This window comes from Artibeus jamaicensis, unplaced genomic scaffold (assembly GCF_021234435.1).
Source record: "Artibeus jamaicensis isolate MK-2021 breed Jamaican fruit bat unplaced genomic scaffold, CSHL_Jam_final scaffold_847, whole genome shotgun sequence".
Lineage (NCBI taxonomy): Eukaryota > Metazoa > Chordata > Mammalia > Chiroptera > Phyllostomidae > Artibeus > Artibeus jamaicensis.
The window spans coordinates 2232158-2251232 of NW_026522057.1; the positions used below are offsets into that span (position 1 = coordinate 2232158).

General features: G+C 60.8%; 3 protein-coding genes across 13 annotated transcripts in view; 1 reads left to right on the forward strand and 2 right to left on the reverse strand.

Moving 5' to 3' along the window:
* The window catches only part of SLC6A9 (solute carrier family 6 member 9), a 32085-nt gene extending 26857 nt beyond the window's left edge, over positions 1-5228 (forward strand). For all 6 annotated transcript variants that reach the window (XM_037149580.2, XM_053660633.1, XM_053660634.1 and 3 more), the window contains 6 exons: positions 57-294; positions 368-502; positions 610-709; positions 786-886; positions 3643-3813; positions 3927-5228. In XM_037149580.2, coding sequence (XP_037005475.2) covers positions 57-294; positions 368-502; positions 610-709; positions 786-886; positions 3643-3813; positions 3927-4121 — 940 coding nt within the window. In that variant the 3' untranslated portion in view covers positions 4122-5228. The remainder of the gene's footprint in view (positions 1-56; positions 295-367; positions 503-609; positions 710-785; positions 887-3642; positions 3814-3926) is intronic.
* A 91-nt stretch (positions 5229-5319) lies between these two features.
* Positions 5320-8830, reverse strand: CCDC24 (coiled-coil domain containing 24). 2 transcript variants are annotated; one of them, XM_053660638.1, is made up of 8 exons: positions 8446-8830; positions 8059-8234; positions 7800-7916; positions 7142-7219; positions 6537-6591; positions 6031-6100; positions 5845-5923; positions 5320-5762 (listed from the first exon to the last, which is right to left on the reverse strand). In XM_053660638.1, the coding sequence occupies exons 1-8, from the start codon at positions 8569-8571 to the stop codon at positions 5471-5473; spliced, it is 993 nt and encodes a 330-aa protein (XP_053516613.1). In that variant the 5' UTR covers positions 8572-8830; the 3' UTR covers positions 5320-5470. The 2 variants fall into 2 exon arrangements, with proteins under 2 accessions (XP_053516613.1, XP_053516612.1); XM_053660637.1 differs by having other exon boundaries at positions 5320-5766.
* Positions 8831-9296: 466 nt separating this feature from the next.
* On the reverse strand, positions 9297-18986 carry B4GALT2 (beta-1,4-galactosyltransferase 2). Of its 5 annotated transcripts, none has more exons than XM_037149727.2 (8): positions 18639-18811; positions 17292-17329; positions 16824-17179; positions 16376-16611; positions 13278-13468; positions 12978-13100; positions 12759-12863; positions 9297-10156 (listed from the first exon to the last, which is right to left on the reverse strand). In XM_037149727.2, exons 2-8 carry the CDS (start codon positions 17312-17314, stop codon positions 10006-10008), a joined length of 1185 nt encoding a protein of 394 aa, XP_037005622.2. In that variant the 5' UTR covers positions 17315-17329; positions 18639-18811; the 3' UTR covers positions 9297-10005. The 5 variants fall into 5 exon arrangements, with proteins under 5 accessions (XP_037005622.2, XP_037005623.2, XP_037005626.2 ...); XM_037149728.2 differs by having other exon boundaries at positions 18718-18778; XM_037149731.2 differs by lacking the exon at positions 17292-17329 and having other exon boundaries at positions 18718-18986.
* Positions 18987-19075: the final 89 nt, after the last annotated feature.

Sequence of the window (19075 nt, forward strand, 5' to 3'; positions counted from 1 at the left end):
GGGCAGAGGGAAGCAAGGCGCACACTCTGAACTTGGCCTGTTTTCCTCCCCACCAGGGACAGCGTCATCATCAGCATTACTAACTGTGCCACCAGCGTCTATGCTGGCTTTGTCATCTTCTCCATCCTGGGCTTCATGGCCAACCACCTGGGTGTGGACATTTCCCGCGTGGCGGACCACGGCCCTGGCCTGGCCTTCGTGGCGTACCCAGAGGCCCTCACGCTGCTGCCCATCTCCCCGCTTTGGTCCCTGCTCTTCTTCTTCATGCTCATCTTGCTGGGGCTGGGCACCCAGGTACAAGGTGTGGGGCTGGGACGGGAGGAGGGCGCAGAGGTCAGGCCCCTGCTCTGACAGCCGCGTCCTGCAGTTCTGCCTCCTAGAGACACTGGTGACAGCCATTGTGGACGAGGTGGGGAATGAGTGGATCCTGCAGAAAAAGACCTATGTGACCTTGGGTGTGGCTGTGGCTGGCTTCCTGCTGGGCATCCCCCTCACCAGCCAAGTAAGAACTGAGGGGAAGGCTGGGCTGGAGGTGCCAGGGAACGAGGGAATGGCAGGTCTGGGAGCTTAGCCACAGCGCCCCTGACTCAGCTGCCTGCTGGCCCGCAGGCAGGCATCTACTGGCTGCTGCTCATGGACAACTATGCGGCCAGCTTCTCCCTGGTCATCATCTCCTGCATCATGTGCGTGTCCATCATGTACATCTACGGTAAGTGCCCGACGTGCATGGCCTCGCGAGCCCCAGCCCTGGGCTGCCCAGCCCACTGACACCCCTCTCTCTCCAGGGCACCGGAACTACTTTCAGGACATCGAGATGATGTTGGGATTCCCGCCGCCCTTCTTCTTCCAGATCTGCTGGCGCTTCATCTCTCCGGTTATCATCTTCGTAAGTCCCTGGGCTGGTCTCTGCCTCTTGGCAAATATCCTTCTCTTGGGAACCAGCGGAGGGAGAGCAGGAGCCGTCTGCCTGGCCAGCGCTCCCACCGGAGTGCCCGATTCTGGCCATCGCAGTCTGAGGGAGGCTGCACAGTCAGACAAGACCCAGGAGGCCAAGGCGGACGGACGTGAAGGGCAACCTGGCAGAGACAGGGAGGGAGGGGGGATGGTGTGTGCAGACTCAGAACCACCCTGACCCTGGCCTTGGGTTAGGGAGGGAGCACAGAGCCCCGAATGTGACTGAAGGAAGGGAAAGCAGGCGGGCAGCACTGAAGAGCCGGCCCTCCCTCCCTCCCTGAGGCGCCTTCCTGCCCGGCACCCCCAGAGGGGCCTCGGGAACCATTAAGGATATTGCTGTCAGCCTCTGTTAGCCTCGCTGACCGTCTGTCTCCAGTCCGCCAGAGCCGAGGTGCTCCCAGGTGCCGGGGCTCGGTGGAGAGGATGTGTGTTCCAGAGGCAGGCCGGGCGAGGCGGGTGTCAGCTCAGCGTCAGGGGCCACCTGCAGACCTTCGGGCACTGAAGTGGGCTGGCTTGGGAGGGGGAGGTCATGGTTTCCACCAACATTCAACGCCTGGGACACCCTCTGGGAGCTGAATTGGTGGTGAGAACTCACATGGCCAGGCGCTGGGCACTTTCTGCGCACACTGTTTGTATATTAACTCATGTACTACAGCTCTCCAAGGTATCGTTATTATCCCCACTTTACAGATGAGGAAAGGGAGGCACAGAGGTGTTAAGTAACTGGCTGACCTAAGGTTACCCCGCTAATAAGAGGCAGTGCCACTATTCAAAGCAGTTAGTGCGGTCTGGAGCCTGCGGGCTGAGCCAAGGCCACCCTGGAAACCTCCACAGGGGGGCGCTGTTGCTTCCTTCAGATTTCAGTCCTTTACCGCTCAGGGTGGGAAGCAGGGACACCAGGGGTTTCATAGAGTAAAGGTCACTCTGCAGAGAAGAGGCAGGGCCATCCCTGAGTGACGGAGCGGCCAGCCCAGTGTCGGGGGCAATGTCCAGAGCTGTGCCTCTGTCACACCCAGCTCCTCTGTGCCACAGGGAGCTCAGCATCGGGTTTCCGCTTTGGCTCAAGTTTCTGAACGAAAGGCCCCGAGGCCCGAGGCCTCCACCTCATGGGGTGTGGGATTTTCCCGAGCCTGGCCCCGGCAGCCAGCTCTGGCCCCTGGCCCAGCTTTGAAACGGGAGGAGCGGAAGTCTCCTGTAAGCGGTGAGAGGCCAGGAGGGAAGGCACTGCCGCCAAGCGCTCTCTGGGGCTGGTTGTGGGCCTCACAGCCTGGCCGGACCGGCCTGGCAGGAGCTCATCCCCACCTGGGATACCAGCTTCGACAGGGCAGGTGGCAGAAAGCAGGTGGGCACAAGGCGGGGCAGCCCCGGCCTGGCCCAGGATCTCTGAGAGCACGAGGCAAAGTGGGCAGTGCCCTCTCTGTGCACAGAAAGGCAGGCTGAAGCTCACCTTAAAGTACAGGTTGGGGGCTCCGGACTCACGTTTCTGGGCTGCCCGGTCTCCTCTGTGGGCTTTACTTCTTTCTGTCTCTGAAAAGCTCTTTCAGACAAACTCCATCCTTTTGTCAGCTCCAGGAAGAGGTTTGTCCACACCTAGGTCAGGATCTGGGTTCATTCCGAAAACTTGTTAGGAGTTCCTACTACACTCGGGTCCCAGGAGGGGCCCCCCCACCGATGAAGGTGGGCCCTGACCTCCAGCACCTGGTCACCGGGAGTCCTGGAGGAGCCTCGGTTTGGGACACGGCCGAGTGCTGAGGCGGGGATGCTGAAACCTGCTGCGGAGCGGCCCCCCCCCCCCCCCCCCCCATAAGCCTAGTAACCACCAGACACAGTTATTACTTCCTTTAGTTTTCCTGTTGCTGGGGCACCAGGCCAGCCTTTGTTTCTCACCTCACTCCTTTCCAGGGCATCCCCCGAGCACAGCTCCAGCCCAGCACTCGCTGTTTCTAGCCTCTGGAGCCCCTCCTGGCCGCCCACAGCCGTAGACTGGCAGGGCTTTGCCCTTCCCCCTACCCCATTCCTCCCACCTCTCTGCACAAGTCAGTTCAAGTCAGCAGGTGAGATTGTGCCAGGAAATGTGCCGGCCCTGCAGACCCAGAGCTGATGCAACCCTGGGTCTGCGGCGACCATTGAACAAATGCTTAACAGATGGAAAATGCCTTTCAGGAGGAGGAGACAGGAAATCCGGGAGGCTTCTTGAAGGAGGTGGCATTTGCCTAGGGTTAGCCAGAGGAAGGCGTAGAGGAGGATTCTCCAGAGTAAATGAAAAGGGTGGAAAACGCCAGGTGTAGCTGAGACCCTGAGATGGGGGTATGTGGTCAGGAAGATCAGCTGAAGTCTCCATGTGAGGAAGGAAAAGCCCCAAAGACCAGAAACGTGGCCTTATTTCCATAGGGAGCTTCACAAGTCCTCAGGCGGAGCTAACTTCCAGAAGTGACAGCAGCTTCATTGTTCGCTGGCTGGGTCAGAACCATGGTGAAGCCAGCCTCCCCCTCCCGTGATGCCAACTTGCCCATCATGTCCTGAGCCCCTGGTTCTGTCTGCTTCTTCCACTACCCAAACATTGGCCTTAGCTCCGCTCTCCCCCCAATGCCTCTTGTTATTTTGGGAAAATTGAGAAGGGAGGGGTGCTGACAGGAGGCCCGAGGCTGGGTGGGCCTCATGCGCACGCCCATCTCCCACTCTCTGCAGTTCATTCTCATCTTCACGGTGATCCAGTACCGGCCAATCACCTATAACCACTACCAGTATCCAGGCTGGGCAGTGGCCATCGGCTTCCTCATGGCGCTGTCCTCCGTCATTTGCATCCCACTCTACGCCCTGTTCCAGCTCTGCCGCACAGATGGGGACACCCTCCTCCAGGTGAGGGGTGGGGAGAAGGGGCAGCCAGATGACACGGGAAGGGGAGGATGGTTGGGGCTGAAGGGCTCCCTCGGACATGCCTTGCTCACCCTCCACCCCCACCTCTCCTGCAGCGTTTGAAAAATGCCACAAAGCCAAGCAGAGACTGGGGCCCTGCCCTCCTGGAGCACCGGACTGGGCGCTATGCCCCCCCAATACTGCCCTCCCCTGAAGATGGTCTGGAGGCCCAGCCGCTGCACCCAGACAAGGCCCAGATCCCCTTCGTGGGCAGCAATGGCTCCAGCGGTCTGCAGGACTCCCGGATATGAGCACCGCTGCCGGGGAGTGCCCCGCCCTGCCCTGTGCTCCCGCCACAAAGACTGGGGGCAGCCAGCAGGTGTCACTGCCTGCCCCCACCGCGCCCAGACCAGGGCGGCTGCTGTCACCTTGGCCACCACTGCTAGTGCGGTCATTTGTGCTCGTGTCCCCAGTGTTTACAGGTCCTCTGGATGCCAAGATAGAAGCTGGGGGATGGGAAAAGGAGGAGGCAGGGTTGCTGGGTTGGGGGGGCCAAAGCACTTTGAAGGGGTCTCAGGCCAGGTCCCCAGAGGCCTACTGCGCTTTATGTGGCCTCTGATGCCCCCACACTCTGCCCTGAGCTGAGGTTCTGGGTGGACCCCTCACCTGTCCCTGTCCTTGGGCTTCCAGCCCCCTGTCCAGTGTTCCTGCCCTCAGAGCAGACCTCAGACCCTGCCCAGGCAAATTGGGGTCTTCCTGCTGAGGGCAGGGTGAGGGGTGGGGGCTGTGCAGCATTACTTGTCAGGCTGTGCCACCCAGCCCTGTTCGTCTGTGCAATTATTTTTGTAAAAATTGTCTTATCTGTGGTTGCCACTCCCTCGCCCCCAGCCTCAGGCCCAGTCTGTCTCCCAGGCCTGCCTGCACCTCACTCGGCTGCTCTGGGGCTTCCCAGCCTCTTCCCGGCCCTGCTGCCAGGCCCGGCCAGCAGAGGCCCGTGACTCAGCAGCCTGCCCAAAGCACTAGTTCCTGGGGGTCGGGGCGGAGTGCTGCTCAGCAGGAGGTTCGAGCCCAGAGCCTTGGGGAAGGGACCCTACACGACAGCCCCTTGCCCTCCTTCCACCGGGCTAACGGCCCAGTCTTCCCAAATCAGGCTGCCCTCGTTCACGTGCCAAATGGCTCCAGCCCACATGTACCATCCCCTCCTTCCAAGAGCTCCTCCAAGAGGAGCCAGAGCTCCTCCTCCCAAGCCTGGAGTGTCCATTTGTCCATCCTCTGTGCCCCTCTGTGCAGTGATAGCCCCGGCAGAGCTGCCCCTAATTTTCTGTAGCAATAACGGTGCACCACCCACCCCTGCCCATCCACGCACCACTAGGATTTTAAAGTCCATAGATTTTAATGAAATTTCTATTCCTGTCTCCGAGCTGCCACTGTGCTTTGTCTGGGTGCCCCCAAGAGACAAGAGTGGGGGCTGGGATGAGACCTCTACACGGTCTGCACTCATCAGGCCAGTCCGGAGGCCTCGGAGAAGAAAGGCCAAAGGCTGTGATGGCCAGGACCTAATATCAGGGCCTTGGAAAGGGGGTGGGGCAAGGGTCAGACAGATGGACAGCCTTGGGGTCTTATCCAAGACTGGATCTGAAGCAGGTTGGGCCATGGCAACTCAGAAGTGGCAGTAGCAGATGGGCTGAGTTCCAGTAGAAGCCAAAGCCGCCTTCGTGCCCAGCCCATCAGGTGGGGGCCTGGGGTGCTGCACTGGACATTGAGGTGGAAGCCGGTCTTCTGGGGCAGCACTGAAGCTTCCGTCCCCAGCGGTGGGTGGCAGCCAGGCCTTGAGGCCTGCGTTCCAGAGGAGGAGCAGGTAGGTATCGCTGGAGAGGCCTGGCCCAAACTCCAGCAGCTCCACGGAGGTAAGGCAAGGGTCTGAGGCCCTGGCTGGAGGACTCCAAGGGCTGCTGCCTGAATGAGGAGTAGCATTAAGGGTCATAGCCAGACCCTCAGCCCACCCTGTCCAGCAGCCCAGCTGCTCTGGTTTACCTGTGGCTCAGGGCGACGCAGGAAGGCCTCAGAGGTGCCTGCAGCTCCTGTTGCATGGCCGCCTTCTGTTCCTTTAGTTCTGGAGGAGAGGCCCGTCTCAGACATGGTGCCCAGCTCTCCTAAGGTATGCCTAGGAGCGGGGCAGGGAGGAGGCTGGGTTCTCAGGGGTCTGCTCAGGTTCCTCACCTGCCAGGGTGGGCTCCAGGGCTGCTCTAGAGGGCTGGGATGCCCCTGTGTGCTCCTCTTCCAGGCAGCGCTGTAGGGAGAGCTGGCTCAGTGCTCTAGCCCCGTGGCAGGGGTGGGAGAGGGCAGGGGAGAACGCAGAAGCCACGCCTCCTTGGCAGGGTCCAGGCACCACCTGAGGACAGCCCCAGGGAACAGAGCCCGTCTGAAAAGCCCAGCTTAGCAAGGTGGTGGCTGGCCTAGACCCAGACTTAGGGAAGGGAAGAAGACGAAAGACTGGGGAGCAAACCAAGCAGGTTACTCTAGGGCTCTGCCAGAATCTTGGACTTCTGTATTCACACACACAAAAAACGCACCCACAAGACATGGTCTCGGGACTCACATAGCCTTCATATGCACATACACACACAGATACACACGCACATGGGCTCACACACCAGGTGACGGGTGGCTGGACCTACACTAAGTAGAAAGGCTGGGGGCTCGGGGGACCCAGAGCTTCGGCTCACCTGCAGGATAGGGATCTCCCTCTCCAAGGTGCGACACTCCTCCTCCAGGAGGCCCCTGGGACGCGTGGGAGTGTAGCAGCCAGAAGCAGTGCCAAAGGGCCAGGTCTCAGCAAACCCTCCAGACAGCCCCAACCTCCAGGCCCTCCCTTCTCAGCCCATCTTGCCCTCTGCTGCCCAGCAGCCTTCCAGCCCCTGCCAAGCCTCCTCCTGGGCAGAATGTGTCCTCTCCTTGCAAGCCTCCCAGCACCCACCCCAACAGGCACCAGTATTTCCTCTGTGCCACCACACTGGGCCTGCAACCCCTCTGGCCTCCATTCTCCCCACATCATGGTCCTTCCCTTGCTTAAAACTCTTCTGTGGTCTTCTACCACCCCAACTCAGGATAACGATCTTTGGGCCATGCCCCAGGCTGGCATTCCTGCTTACCTGCTTCCTGGCAGTCACCTCACCAGCCCTGCAGCAACCTGCCCTCCCACCTTTCAGCCTGTTTGCATGGCTCCCCTCCCCCGCCCAGGTATGCTGCCTCCCTTTCCTCTCTCACCATCCCAGCACTTCATCTGCCCAGCTCCCTGTCCCCACCCCCACTACCCACTTGGGGGCCTCACCGCAGGTGTCCGGCAACCTGATCGATGTTGGACATGTTCAGTTGGTCCTTGATGACACTGAGGTCTCTGTGACAGCTGCTGGGAGATGAAGTCAATATCACGCTCTCCATATTGCCTCACCTGAGGCCTTCAGACACAAATACCACTTCTCCCAGATGATTTGTGTCTTTTCTTACGAAAGCAATATTGTATTGTGTCAAGAGGAGGAGTCCTGGAGTCTGGGTTTGCAAATGGACTCTGCCACCCCTGGGCAAATTGATGATTCTTTCTGAGCTTTAGTTTCCTCGTCTGCAACATGGGAACATCACTCACCTCACCAGCTTGTGTGAGAATTAAAAGTAAGTTACTGCCATTCACATCTTATGAACACATCCCAGCTCATTTACCTCATTCACTCCCCAGCCCTCTCTAGTCCAGCCCCACCCCCCCGTCTGTAAGCCTGAAGAACACATGATTACTGGACAGTCACCTTCTTCAGGACGCTTTGCCTGCCCCCCCAGGCTTGGTGGGTGTCTCCAGGGCTTCTGCAGCCCTCACGTGCTCATGCCCACCACAAGTAAGTGGCTGTAGGAGTGTACGGCCCCAGACCGGACTCCTGCATGGAGCCAGATGGGACCCACCAATTAGCTGGGGCCCTCCTCTCCTATGACTGCTTTACCTGGGTTCACCAGCTCTCATCTGGAATGTCTCCTGTGCTGGAAAATCACACCTGGACTCCTCCAAGGCAAAGCACAGGACCCTGGGGCTGTACTGGACCCAAGCTTGGGTCAGGTCCCTGCAGAAGGTGCACACGAAGGAAACTCAGGGGCTCCTTCTGGGAAGCCACAGGAAAGGCAACCCTGTCCCCTTGTCAGGTGCAGGGCTAGTTCATCTGAGTGTTGGGCACCCGGGCCCAACCCCAGATCTGAGGCTCCCACCTGCCCTCATAGATGGCTTTCTGGCGGAGACCTTGGAGCAGCTGCCGTAGTTCCTGGCGCACGAGGTCTCTTAGCACGGGCGATGGTGCCAGAAGGGAGGAGGCGTCAGAGGTACAGCGGGAGCCAGGGGCTTGGGAGGATCGAGCCTCATCGAGCAGGGACCTTAACATCACCACCTGCAAGGAGAACTAAGACACCTTGCGACTGCGAAGGGAAGTGGTGGAGGTGATGTTCTGGCTGAGAGGAATGGGGGCAAAGGGAGAGCCGAACGGGAGAGGACTGGCGGACTGTGAGAGCCGGCAGGATCTCGAATTGCCGGAGGAGCCGGGGAAATCACTGGAGAGGTGGCTCGGACCTGGGTGTGACCCACCTTCCCACTCGCCCCACCTCTGCCCGCAGCTCCAGGCTCAGGTCCACCGTCGTCTCCCCCAGAATCCTCTTCACTTCGGGCAGCTCCGGGAGCGGAACGTGCTCCTCTACCAGATCCCAAATCGATGGGGAGTCCCCAGGCATGGCCCGACAGTGGCGAGCTTGGCCCTGCGGGACACCTGGGCTGGGCGTCTGAGCCAGGCCACGCCCACCGCCCCTCCCGACTTCACAGGCCACGCCCCGACGCTGCCGCGCTTGCCGGCCTTTTCCCCAAAACACCGTTGTTCTCCCGCCAGGACCCACAATCGAGTTACCCGACCTGCAGTCGCCCGTTTCTGGCTGACTCTCGGGGGCGCCGCGGCGTCTGACCACGGCCCGCAGGAGTCGGGCAGTGGCGACCAGGGCCTTAGCCCCGCCTCTTCCGCGAGGCCGTCACCCGGGAAACTGAGCCGCGACCCCAGGCCCCGCCCCCTCCACTCCGGTCTAGAAGGCGGCACCCAGCTCGCCGCGAGTCCGACCCGCAGCTGGTAGGTGGTTTTGGAGTCCGAACCATCCACAAGGTCCTGACCCCAGATACTTTGAGCTCATCCCTGGCCATTTTCAGCTTCGGGACAGGTGGAAGAATTGGGAAATTTGAACCCACTGGATGTATCACTTCGTTGCCTCTTCTGGGTCAGAGGCAGGGCAGAGTAAACGCTTCTCCTTAGAGCTGGCGTGAGTCTAGTGAGCACTGCTTTGAGGGGCTTGGATGGGGTCGGGGCAGACAACCCGGGCTAGACCGACAGGTTGGGCCATGCGCCCTCCCACAACACACCCAGGATCTACATCCACGGACTCAGTTCCCACCCCCAAACAGACAGAGGGGCTGCTCCATTCACGTTTTTTACTAAAGCACCCACACAAGTTTCTGTGCAATATACAAACACAAGCTGGCCCTGGGACTACTGCCTTCTGAGACAGGGAGGTGGGGAGCAGACTGACTGACCCAAGCCCCACCTGCCACCCATGCAAAGCCCAACCCCAAGATCCCAGGCAGTAACACAGCACTCCCTCTGGTCCCCTCCTAGGGCTGCTCCTCAGCAGGGGGCCATGAGAGTTTGCCCCCTACAATGTTGAATGAAAAAGGTTTCCCCTCCCCTGGGAGCAAGGGGGTTCCCCCGGTCTGAGAAGTCCCCCTGGAAATGGCACTGCCCCCTAGTCATACCTCCCATTCTTCCAGGCCCGAGAGGACTCAAGGGAGGGGAAACTGAGGCACAGAGAGGTGGAGTGACCTAGCCCAGGCCACTCGGTGAGGCAGTGCAGGGGCTGGCCCAACCCTGACAGTGGGAGGGGCTGGGGAGGGGGGACAAAGAGGGCTGACCCCAGGGGGCCACACTTGAGGGGCCTGCTCAGGAGGGAAGGCCCCCAGAATGGGTTCTGAAACTTCCAGGTGCAGCTGGGGGGGGCCTATTGAAGACCCTCAGAAAACAGAGCCCAGAGTCTCAGTCCTGGGGCATCCCCCGCGGACAGCCACCAGCCAGGCTGTAGGTCAGTCCTCTGGCCAGCAATCCTCAGCACAGGAGACTTTGTCCTTTAGTGTCAGCCCCGAGGGGGCCACGATGGAGGCCGCCCAATGTCCACTGTGATGTTGGTGAAGAGCGGCTGCCGAGACACCTCCAGGACCTGATACCGCACTGACCCAATGCCGTCCCGCTTCATGGTCAGCTTTGTATTTTGAATCTTGGTAAACCTAGAGAGGATGGGAGGCAGTCCAGATCAGGGCTGACCACCAAGCCCAGTGTCTCTGGGGCCAAGGATCAAGCTATTCTGGCTTCTGCTGGGGGTGACTCGGTTCTCCTTGCCACCCCTCCACCAGCCCAGAGCCCTTTTGAGCTTGCATCTGCCCTCAAAACAGAGATCTCACCCCCTTGAGTCCAGAATTGCGACATCCTCACCAATCTTCATCTCAGACCTTCCTTCTAAGCTTTGGACCCAGGCATAGGGCATCTCGGAGGCACCCGAAACGCACTGTGCCATGCATCGGCTGTACCACCTTTACTCCCCAAACCCATGGTCTCTGCTCATCCTGCCACCGCTCCTACACCGCCTATTGATTGAGCAGTCCCCACGTGCCAGGCTCTAGTCTGAGCAGCAGGGACACAGCCATGACCAGGACACAAGGTCCTTCCTCTCATGGCAAGTCTATGCCACTAGGGGAGACAGGTAACTCACAAAGAACACATGAGAATGCTAAGAGACATAGGAGAGGGAGACCAAGAAGACACAGGGAAGGGGTGAGTATGCGACAAGCTGCGAGCAGGAGGGAGAGCACTCCAGGCAGAGGTGACAGCACCTGCTGATCCAAACTGGGAACGAGCATTTGCACAGCTGAGTGGCTAGCGGCTAACAGGCCAAGGAAAGAAACAGGTAAGATTGGCTTGCAGGTTACAGCACGTACAGGCAGGGCTCTGTAAGTCAGAGGCAGCGGTTTTTTCGATTCTGTGAGCAAGAAGATACCGAGGGATGTTTAGCCCAGTTTGGGGGGCGGGAAGGACATGAGACATGAACTACAGAAGGGTGAGGGGGGCAGGGAGACTGCTGAGAAGTCACTTCAGGAGTCCGAGCACAGGAAGGGGTAGTAAAGGGGAAAGTGGGTGGGCTCAGATACGTTTGGGGGCTGGCACTGATACGACTTGCTGGTGGTTGGGATGTATGGGCTGAGGGGAAGAGGAAAGCAGAACTAGATCTGAGGCAAAAGCAGCCAAGCGGATGAAACCACCACCCACAGAGTACCTTTAATCAGAATGTCTCGCTGTCTTGCCGTTTCCCCACCCAAAGCAGACATCACTAATTGATGACGGCTCTTCCTGAAACAGAACCAAGCTTCTGGCCAGTGCTTCTAGCGGGGCCCCACCCCACGTGCATCCCAACTGTTTGATCCTCCCGGTCCTTCTGAGCTGGCTCAGATCCCTCTCTGCGGCCACCCAACCGAGCACTCTCTCTCAGATGCCCTGAGGCTTCTTGTACCAGTCTTTTGTCCCTTCCCTGCTCACCACAATTTTTATCTGAATGCTTTTTCATCAGCTCCCTGGACACACGGTGCTTTGTGCTCCTGCTTCAGAGCAACCCCCCCACCCTGCCCCACCCTGTCAGCGCGGCTCTCTCCCACTCTCACACCCTGGGTTCAGGGCACCCTGCTGTTCCAGCTAGGATGCAGCAGCCTCACACCCAGCATGGCCCTGGGCCCCGCCGATTCCTTCGTGCCGGTCAGCTTCCTTCCCGCCCCCCTCCAGCTCCACCCAGCAGCTCTGCCAGCCCTTCACCTTCTTCAAGCTCCAAGGGGATCCTTCCAAGACCAATTCTGATCTTGCCCCATCCCTGCTTAAAGCCCTTCCATGACTCTCCAGTGCCCTGGGACAGTCCCACGCCGGGATGTGAGGCCCTGAATGCCCAGCACTGACCCTCTCTCCTGTCAGTCTCAGCCCTCAGAGGTTTCAATACCCACAAGTTCTGGACTCTCAGCATAACCCATGCATGTTCATTTCCCCAACTCCTGCATATATTATTTCCTTTTATCCAACGGACCACCTCCATTGGCCTGGTGAATACAGCACTATGCCCAAGGTAGGTGTGTGACAAATATTTGTTGAATGAACAACTCTTGTCAAACTCCAGTTGACTATTGCACCCTCCAGGAAGCTTCCCACTGTCCTCCACCAGGACAGCACCTTGCCCAGACCCCCTGTACTGCAATGGCTTAACTCCCTCCTAAGGATGGGACATCCTTCATGTGGGACATCCAGCTCTGGGCCCTCCTCACCCACAAGGCCTGCACCCTCCAGCCCCTGTAAATGCCAGGAATGCTCTTCGCCCCAATGCACACGCCCACGGGCGCTTCTGCCAGCACCAGACACTGGAACATCCTTGGGAATGGAGCTGCCTACTCCAGTCTCAGAGGGGTTGACACTGTCCGTCCAATCCCCGCCTACATGCCCAGGGCTCAGGCCACCTTTCCTGGGCTCGGGTCCAAGAGCTGAGCCCAGTGCCTGCTGTCTCTCAACCTATCTGCCCTGGCACAAGTGAGACCTGCAAGGACACCGATGGGAATGCAACCTACTTGGTGACGACGTGAGCCCTTTAGAGGTGACTTATTTTCGTCACCTCTAGGAACCAGGCCGGGGTGAGCGCTCTTTGGTGTGGGGCTGAGCCGGCGGGTGGGGAACGGGGATCACGGCTGCTGATTCATCTCTACAAGTCTAGGGTCAGGGGTCTTGTGGTCATGGTCACCTCTGGGGACCCACAGCACTGGGGGTCACTCGAGGGAGTGAGGGGTTAGGGGCCCTCGCAGTCACCTCTGAGGGTTGGGCTCGTTATGCTTGTCCCGGTCGTGTTTGATCATGCGGTAGCGGCCTATGCGGACGTCCGGCCGGGAGATCTTCATCCCAGTCAGGGAGATCCTGGGGATGGGGACAGACGGCCTGGAGCAGGCACCAGGAAGGGCCAGGTGCCCCACCCTGTCTGCGCTGTCCCCTCTCGTGTACCCGGTCTACTCCCTACCTGTCCCCACTCACCGGTTGAAGATGTCGTCATCCTCACCTCCCCAGCCCCAGTACTCGTTGGGGAAGCCATTGATTCTCAGAAACTGGGCTTTGCTCAGGCCCGACACGCCTCCAAAGTAGCCGGCATAGGGCAGTCTGTTGGGCAGGAGGACAAGCGTCAGTGAGGGGCTGGAGGGGGCTCCGGACAGAGACGGAGGTGGGGTGGGGGGAGTGTGCCCAGGGCCAGGAGCAGGGGCCACTGGGGCTGGGAGTCAGGGCCTGGGTGGGTGGGGAAGGTGGGGGCAGGGGTCCGGCTGAAAAGGAAACTCTCACCGGAAGCCGAACTTGTCCATGGCAATGGCGAAGTGGCGGGGCTGGTCGCCGCAGCGGTACAGGTTGCGGTCATCCATGGGGACCAGGTCCACGTCACTGAAAATGAAGCAGTCGTAGGTGGCGTCCTCCTTCAGTGCCTCCAGGAAGCCCACGTTGAGCAGCTTGGCCCGGTTGAAGGTGTCCTCACCATGCTGGGGTGGGTGGGGAGGACAGGTCAGCTCTGGGCCTGTGACCGGCACGCATCTGCCACTTTACCACTGCCCAGAGCAGCTCCCGCCGGCAAGCACTGCCCATCCCCCGGCCCCTGCGTGGCTCCTGCCAGTCCCTGGGATCAAGTCCAGCTCCTCACGCTGGACCAGGCCTTCCAAGTCCTTCCACGACCTGGCTCTAGCCTCCTCTCTGGCCGCTGCCCTCCACACCGAGGCCCGGCTCCACTGCACTCCTCAGCGGCCCCAGCACGCGCCAGGCTCTTTCTTGCCTTGGCCTTGCTGTCCGCAGTTGACCCTGCTCGGGATGCTCCCCTTCACTTGTCAAACCCATGTCCGGAAGGCCTCCTGGACCAAACCTCCTGCCACAGAGCCATTACCCACTCCACCCGTGGTTTCCTGCACACAGCGCCCACTGAAACTGATTTAGAGCTCCCTCTTCCATCACTCATTGCTCAAGTGTGCCCCGCATCCCTGTCCTTTGTGCCAGGTGTCTCCTCTGTGCCACTGGGAATCCTGGGGATGAGCAGCCCCAAGCACCGCCTCCCTGCCGAGCACGGTTCCAAAGTCAGACGAACAGTGAAGGCCCCAAAAGGTCGGTGTCTGAGATGCAGACACCATGGGGACTGAGCTACCGAGCCCCAGCCATCTGTCCCCTCTGGCTCATTTGGATCTATATCCGACTCCCGGTGGGGCCTCTGAGACCGGGGCAAGGGGTTATGACCAAGCTAGGCTTACTTGTCCCCAACAAAATGACAGCCACAGGTACTACAGACAGCAATGGTCCAGGGAGCCTGGGGCCTCAACCTATGGTCCCGGGCTGAAGCCAGAGAGGCTGCTGTAGAGGGCGCCTTCAAGTGGCCCTTCCAGGAGGAGAGAAGGAACAAGACCCTTCCCCTCCACCAGCCAGCCTGGGCCGGACAGGGCGGCAGCTGCTCCCCTGGAACCTGCGCTGCCCAGCCCTCCCCGTTCTCTTTCCTCCTTCCCCTGCATCTTCTCTCCCACCAGCCCTTGGAGCGATTGCCCATTAATTCCTGGCTCGTCAGAACCTCTGACCAGCCAGGAGCCCAGGGCTCTCCCCATGGCCCATAAGCAGCTCAGTCTTCTCCCCTCTGGACCTCCCTCCAGCCACCACCCTACCTTTCACCACCCCTTGTAAACGAGCTTTGCTTTTTTTTTAGGAGTCGTCTCCAACTGCCTATTTCCATTTCTCAAATCTGATTCCTTCTTCAACCCACTGCAATCTGCTCCCGCCCCCACTATGCCCCTGAAATGGCTCTTGCTGGGCCCACCTTGTTGCTAAATCCACTGGACGCTTCTTGGGCCACATCCTCCCTTACTCCCCCAGCAGCGCTCACATGCTTGCCACGCCTCCTCCCGACACTTATTCCTGGGCTTCCAGGGCACCGCACTCTCCTGGGTCTCCTCAAACCTCTCTCGCCAACCCTGGCAGCCTCCGTGGCAAGCCCTCTCCTTCTCCACCCATCCCTTGCACGCTGGCTTTCCCCCCTCAGGGCCCACGCTCCCCGGCAGGTTGGCAGGTGTCGGTTTAGCGACTGTCTGCACACCTGTGGCTGCCAGACCCCTCTCTCCAGCTCGCACCTCACTCCTCAGTTGACTCGTTGGTCCAGCTGCCAGCTAATCGTTCCTCTCACACTTCCCCCAGGCACTCAGACTCATCACTTGCAGAAAGGGACTCAGAGTCCGGTCCAGCTCCTGTCTCCATCTTGCTCACAGGCGCAGCCATCGGCACAGCGAAAGGCCAAGAGAGGAGCCCTCGCGCCGCCCCAGCGTCTCCCTCTCCTGACTCCCCAGGGCCCGTGCCACATCCTTCCCTGAAACCCACAGCCACCGTCCAACTCACACGCACGCTCACCATTTCTTCCTCAGCATCCCAGACCCGCCCCATTGGTCACCTTGCCTCTGGCCTCCTCCTCCCATTGCATTATCCACGGGCAATCAGAACAACCTTTCTATAAGCAAACATGCACTCTATTGCCCCCTTAGAACTTTACAGTGTGCCCCCCACCTTCGCACTAAATTTCAAGTGCCTAGCATGCCTCCTAAGACCCTTCTGGATTGGCCCCATCAGCTCCCCCAGCTTCCTCTCTGTCACCCACTGTTCATTTTGGACCCCACACCTCCGCCAGCAATTCCTGAAGACACTCTCTTGCTGGGGCCCGCGGCCTGCAGGCCCTCCACCAGCTGATGCCTATCCATCCCTCAGTACCCATCTCAACCGTCACTTCCAAGCCCAGGGCCGGACCAGGTCTGTTAGTGCTCCCACAGCCCCCTGTTCTAACTCCAGTCACACGCCATCCCCCCCGCCATCCCCCCCGGAGTCTACAGTGGCCCACACCCAAGTCTGGGAGTTCTCTGTGGGGACGTGGGCCCGAACCCGATCGCCCCTGGGGCCCAGCAGCCAGCCCTGGCCAGGCCCGTGGCAGAGCTTGGACAGTGAGCTGGGTTCCTGGCCTTCAGCTGTGGCCAGCGCCAGGCCCGGAGGCAGCCTTCACCCCTCTCCCCAGGGACACCTCTTCCCCTCCTCGGGCCCCCACATCGCCTCAGCACCAGCAAACCCCAGGCCTCTAGCATCACGGGTGGCACCCACCGAACACAGACTAGGGCCATGCACACCCCTGCCAGAGTGCGTGCCAACACACACACGTGCTCTCCTCCAAACACTCACAAACCGTCCTATGTGCACACTGGCATACATATTCACACCCCCACAGGTAATGCACACGCCCACACGAACACAGGCAGACAAGCACCCATGAACACCCAAACCCCCACGTGCACCCACAGGCCACAGCACCCACACCCACACCCACACACGCTTGTGGGTCCCCCGGCGGCCAGTGCCTGGCCTGGGGGTCAGAGACTGCACACCTGGTTGATGACGTAGATGCCGTAGCGCAGTCGCTGTCGCCTCAGGATGGGGTGCAGGTAGTGGAGCCAGTAGCGCAGGTGGTGCTCCCGGTGCCGGAAGGGGATGATGACTGCCACCGTCTGGGCCGGGGCGCAGTCGGGCGGCGCGTAGCGGCCACCCAGGAGCACCCCGGGGTTCTCCCTCTGCACCCGCTCCAGGGGCATGGGCGAGGTGAACTCAATCAGCAGTCGGCCCACTGCAGGCAGGACGGTGGCAGGAATCAGGCCTTCATCGGAGTCAGAGTCACCAGTCCTCCCCTTGGGGGGTGGGCGAGGGAACCCGAGGAACAGCCCTCCTAAGACAGACCTGCACCCTTGGTGCCCCCACTGGTCAAGACTCTGTTCCCCCAGTCAAAATGGTTAGGTCCTCTGCCCACCCCTAGAGGCAGACCCTACCCTGCAGGCTCACCAAGACCAGGTGGCGAGTCAGGACAGGGTGGCAGGATGGGAGCCGTGGGGCCAGGCCGGACACTGGGGGCCTCGGGGAGCCCGGAGCTGGGGGCCGTGGTGTTGGGCCGAGAGCAATTGGTGCTGCTGCTGGCAGCTGGGTGAAGGACTCGGGCAGGGCCTCGGGCACTGAAGCGGCTGAAGAAGGCCAGATGCTGGGCGTAGACGTCAAAGTAGAGGATGACAGCCACGAGAAAGTGCAGCAGGCAGAGAAGGAGCACGGCTTTGCAGACGCGCTCCAGCGTCCCCCCCAGCAGTCTGCTCATCCCGCAGGTGGCCTCTGGCCCAACCAATGGGCCCGGGCATCCGGCTGCTGGCCTGAGGGAGGCAGGAAAGAAACCGACACGGCAGGTCAGGGCCAGACGGGCAAGGCCACCCACCCGCCTCCTGCCCGCTGCACACGCCCATGGCCCTGCCTCCGCACACTTACCTGCTCACACCTCTGATACTCATGGACTCACATGCTACCTGCAAATAGACGCACACACACAGTCTCTGGCAACTAACTACTCACACACCTGAGTACTTACCTCACTGACACACACCCTCACACTCAGGTACATGCCTTTATTGCATGACTTTATGCACACACACATCATGTACTCCCAGGAACATGGACACATGACCTTTGACCACACTGGTGCCTACTAAACATGGAAACACATGTACCTACAGACCCACATATGTACCTGTGCCCCAGAGAACAGATACCACACAGGGCAGCAGCCTCACCCCAGGACTTGTGGTCCAGGGCAGGGGCACCATCCACGGAGCTCTGTTCTCAGGACCTCACTCAGTCCTCCCAGGAGCTTGCTGCGCAGTGTTTGGTCAAACGGGCCCCAGGGGCAAGCAGGCCAGGCCAGTGAGAGCCAGGCTGGGAAGTGGCCCTCAGCACCCATGTGGCCCAATATGGGCAAAGTGTTTATGGGATCCCTTTCCTCTGGAGCAAGAGGTCAAAATAGGGGGTGGGGCACAAGACGCCCCTCCCCAAACACCTCAAGGAACTCTCTGGGGCCTGCCCAGCACTGCTGGTCCTGACTCCCAGAGCAGAGAGGCCTGAGCACTGGGGACAGAGGTGCGGCACTCAGATGGAAGGAAGGGTCCCGCCTGGGCCACAGCTCCAGCTGTGGGTCCAAGGGAGCAGCAACACTTCTGCGGCCACTTTCAGCAGAGCTTCAGGGAGCAGAGGGAGTCTCCCAGACGCACAGTACCGCAGGGCCATACAGACACTCTCGGGCCCAGCTATAGTTACCTGTACCCGGAAACAGAGAACTACCTACAGACACACCCAGATAGCCATAACAGTAACACACACGAGTTCCAGACTCACAAACAAAGCCGCTGGACCTGCACTTACACAGCCATACCTACAGTCTCCCAAGCATCTCACAACACCCGCTGCACGTGCAAACACTCTCACCCCTCCTCGGGTTGGGGGTTATGGGTCGGGCTGACCACCCGGGCAGTGAGGTAGGTTTGGGCAGGACTGGAAGGCTGAGCCGCCTGGACACGTGGCATCCCGAGATCAGGGGGGACAGCAAAGACCAGGAGGGTGTGGAGCCTGAGGGTGGGGGGCGTGGATTGGGGGAGTGGATGTGAGATAGGGGCCGAGGGCAGAAGAAACGTGAGGGAGCGCCTCCCCGCGCCTGGAGGCCCGGGCGAGCAGGAACAATAAAGGAGGCCGGCCGGGGGCGGGCAGAGGAGCCCGGGGGGAGCCGAGGGATGGGGGTGGGGTGGGGTAATGCCAGGCCAGGGTCTGGCCGCTATCGCCTCTCACCGGGTGCTGGGCGGGGATCGCGGGCGGGTTCTGGGATCTCGGGGTTCTGGGCTGGGGGCCACACGTGCCCTCCTCTCACCCGGCGCTCAACACGGGGCGCCGCTCCAGCTGGGGCTGGCTTCCCGGCTCCGGCGTCTGCAGACGGCTCCTTCCCCCATGGCCCGGCCCCGCCGCCTCCCGCCACCCGGTCAGCGGTCCCCGCGGCCCCCGCGGCCCCCGGGCCGCCTCTCGCCGCCGCGGCGGGCCATGGTGCGGAGCCGCCCCGGGAGGCAGGGCGGGGCCGGGCGGCCGGGCAGACCCACGGACCCGCGGGCCGACGGACCACAGTGCTGCCACCTCCCTCCCGCTCTACGGTGCCTCGGAGAGGCAGGCCAGCCTGGCGCGCCCGCGCGCGCGCCCCCGGGGCCCCCGCCTCCTGCGCGCCCGTATCCGCCGCG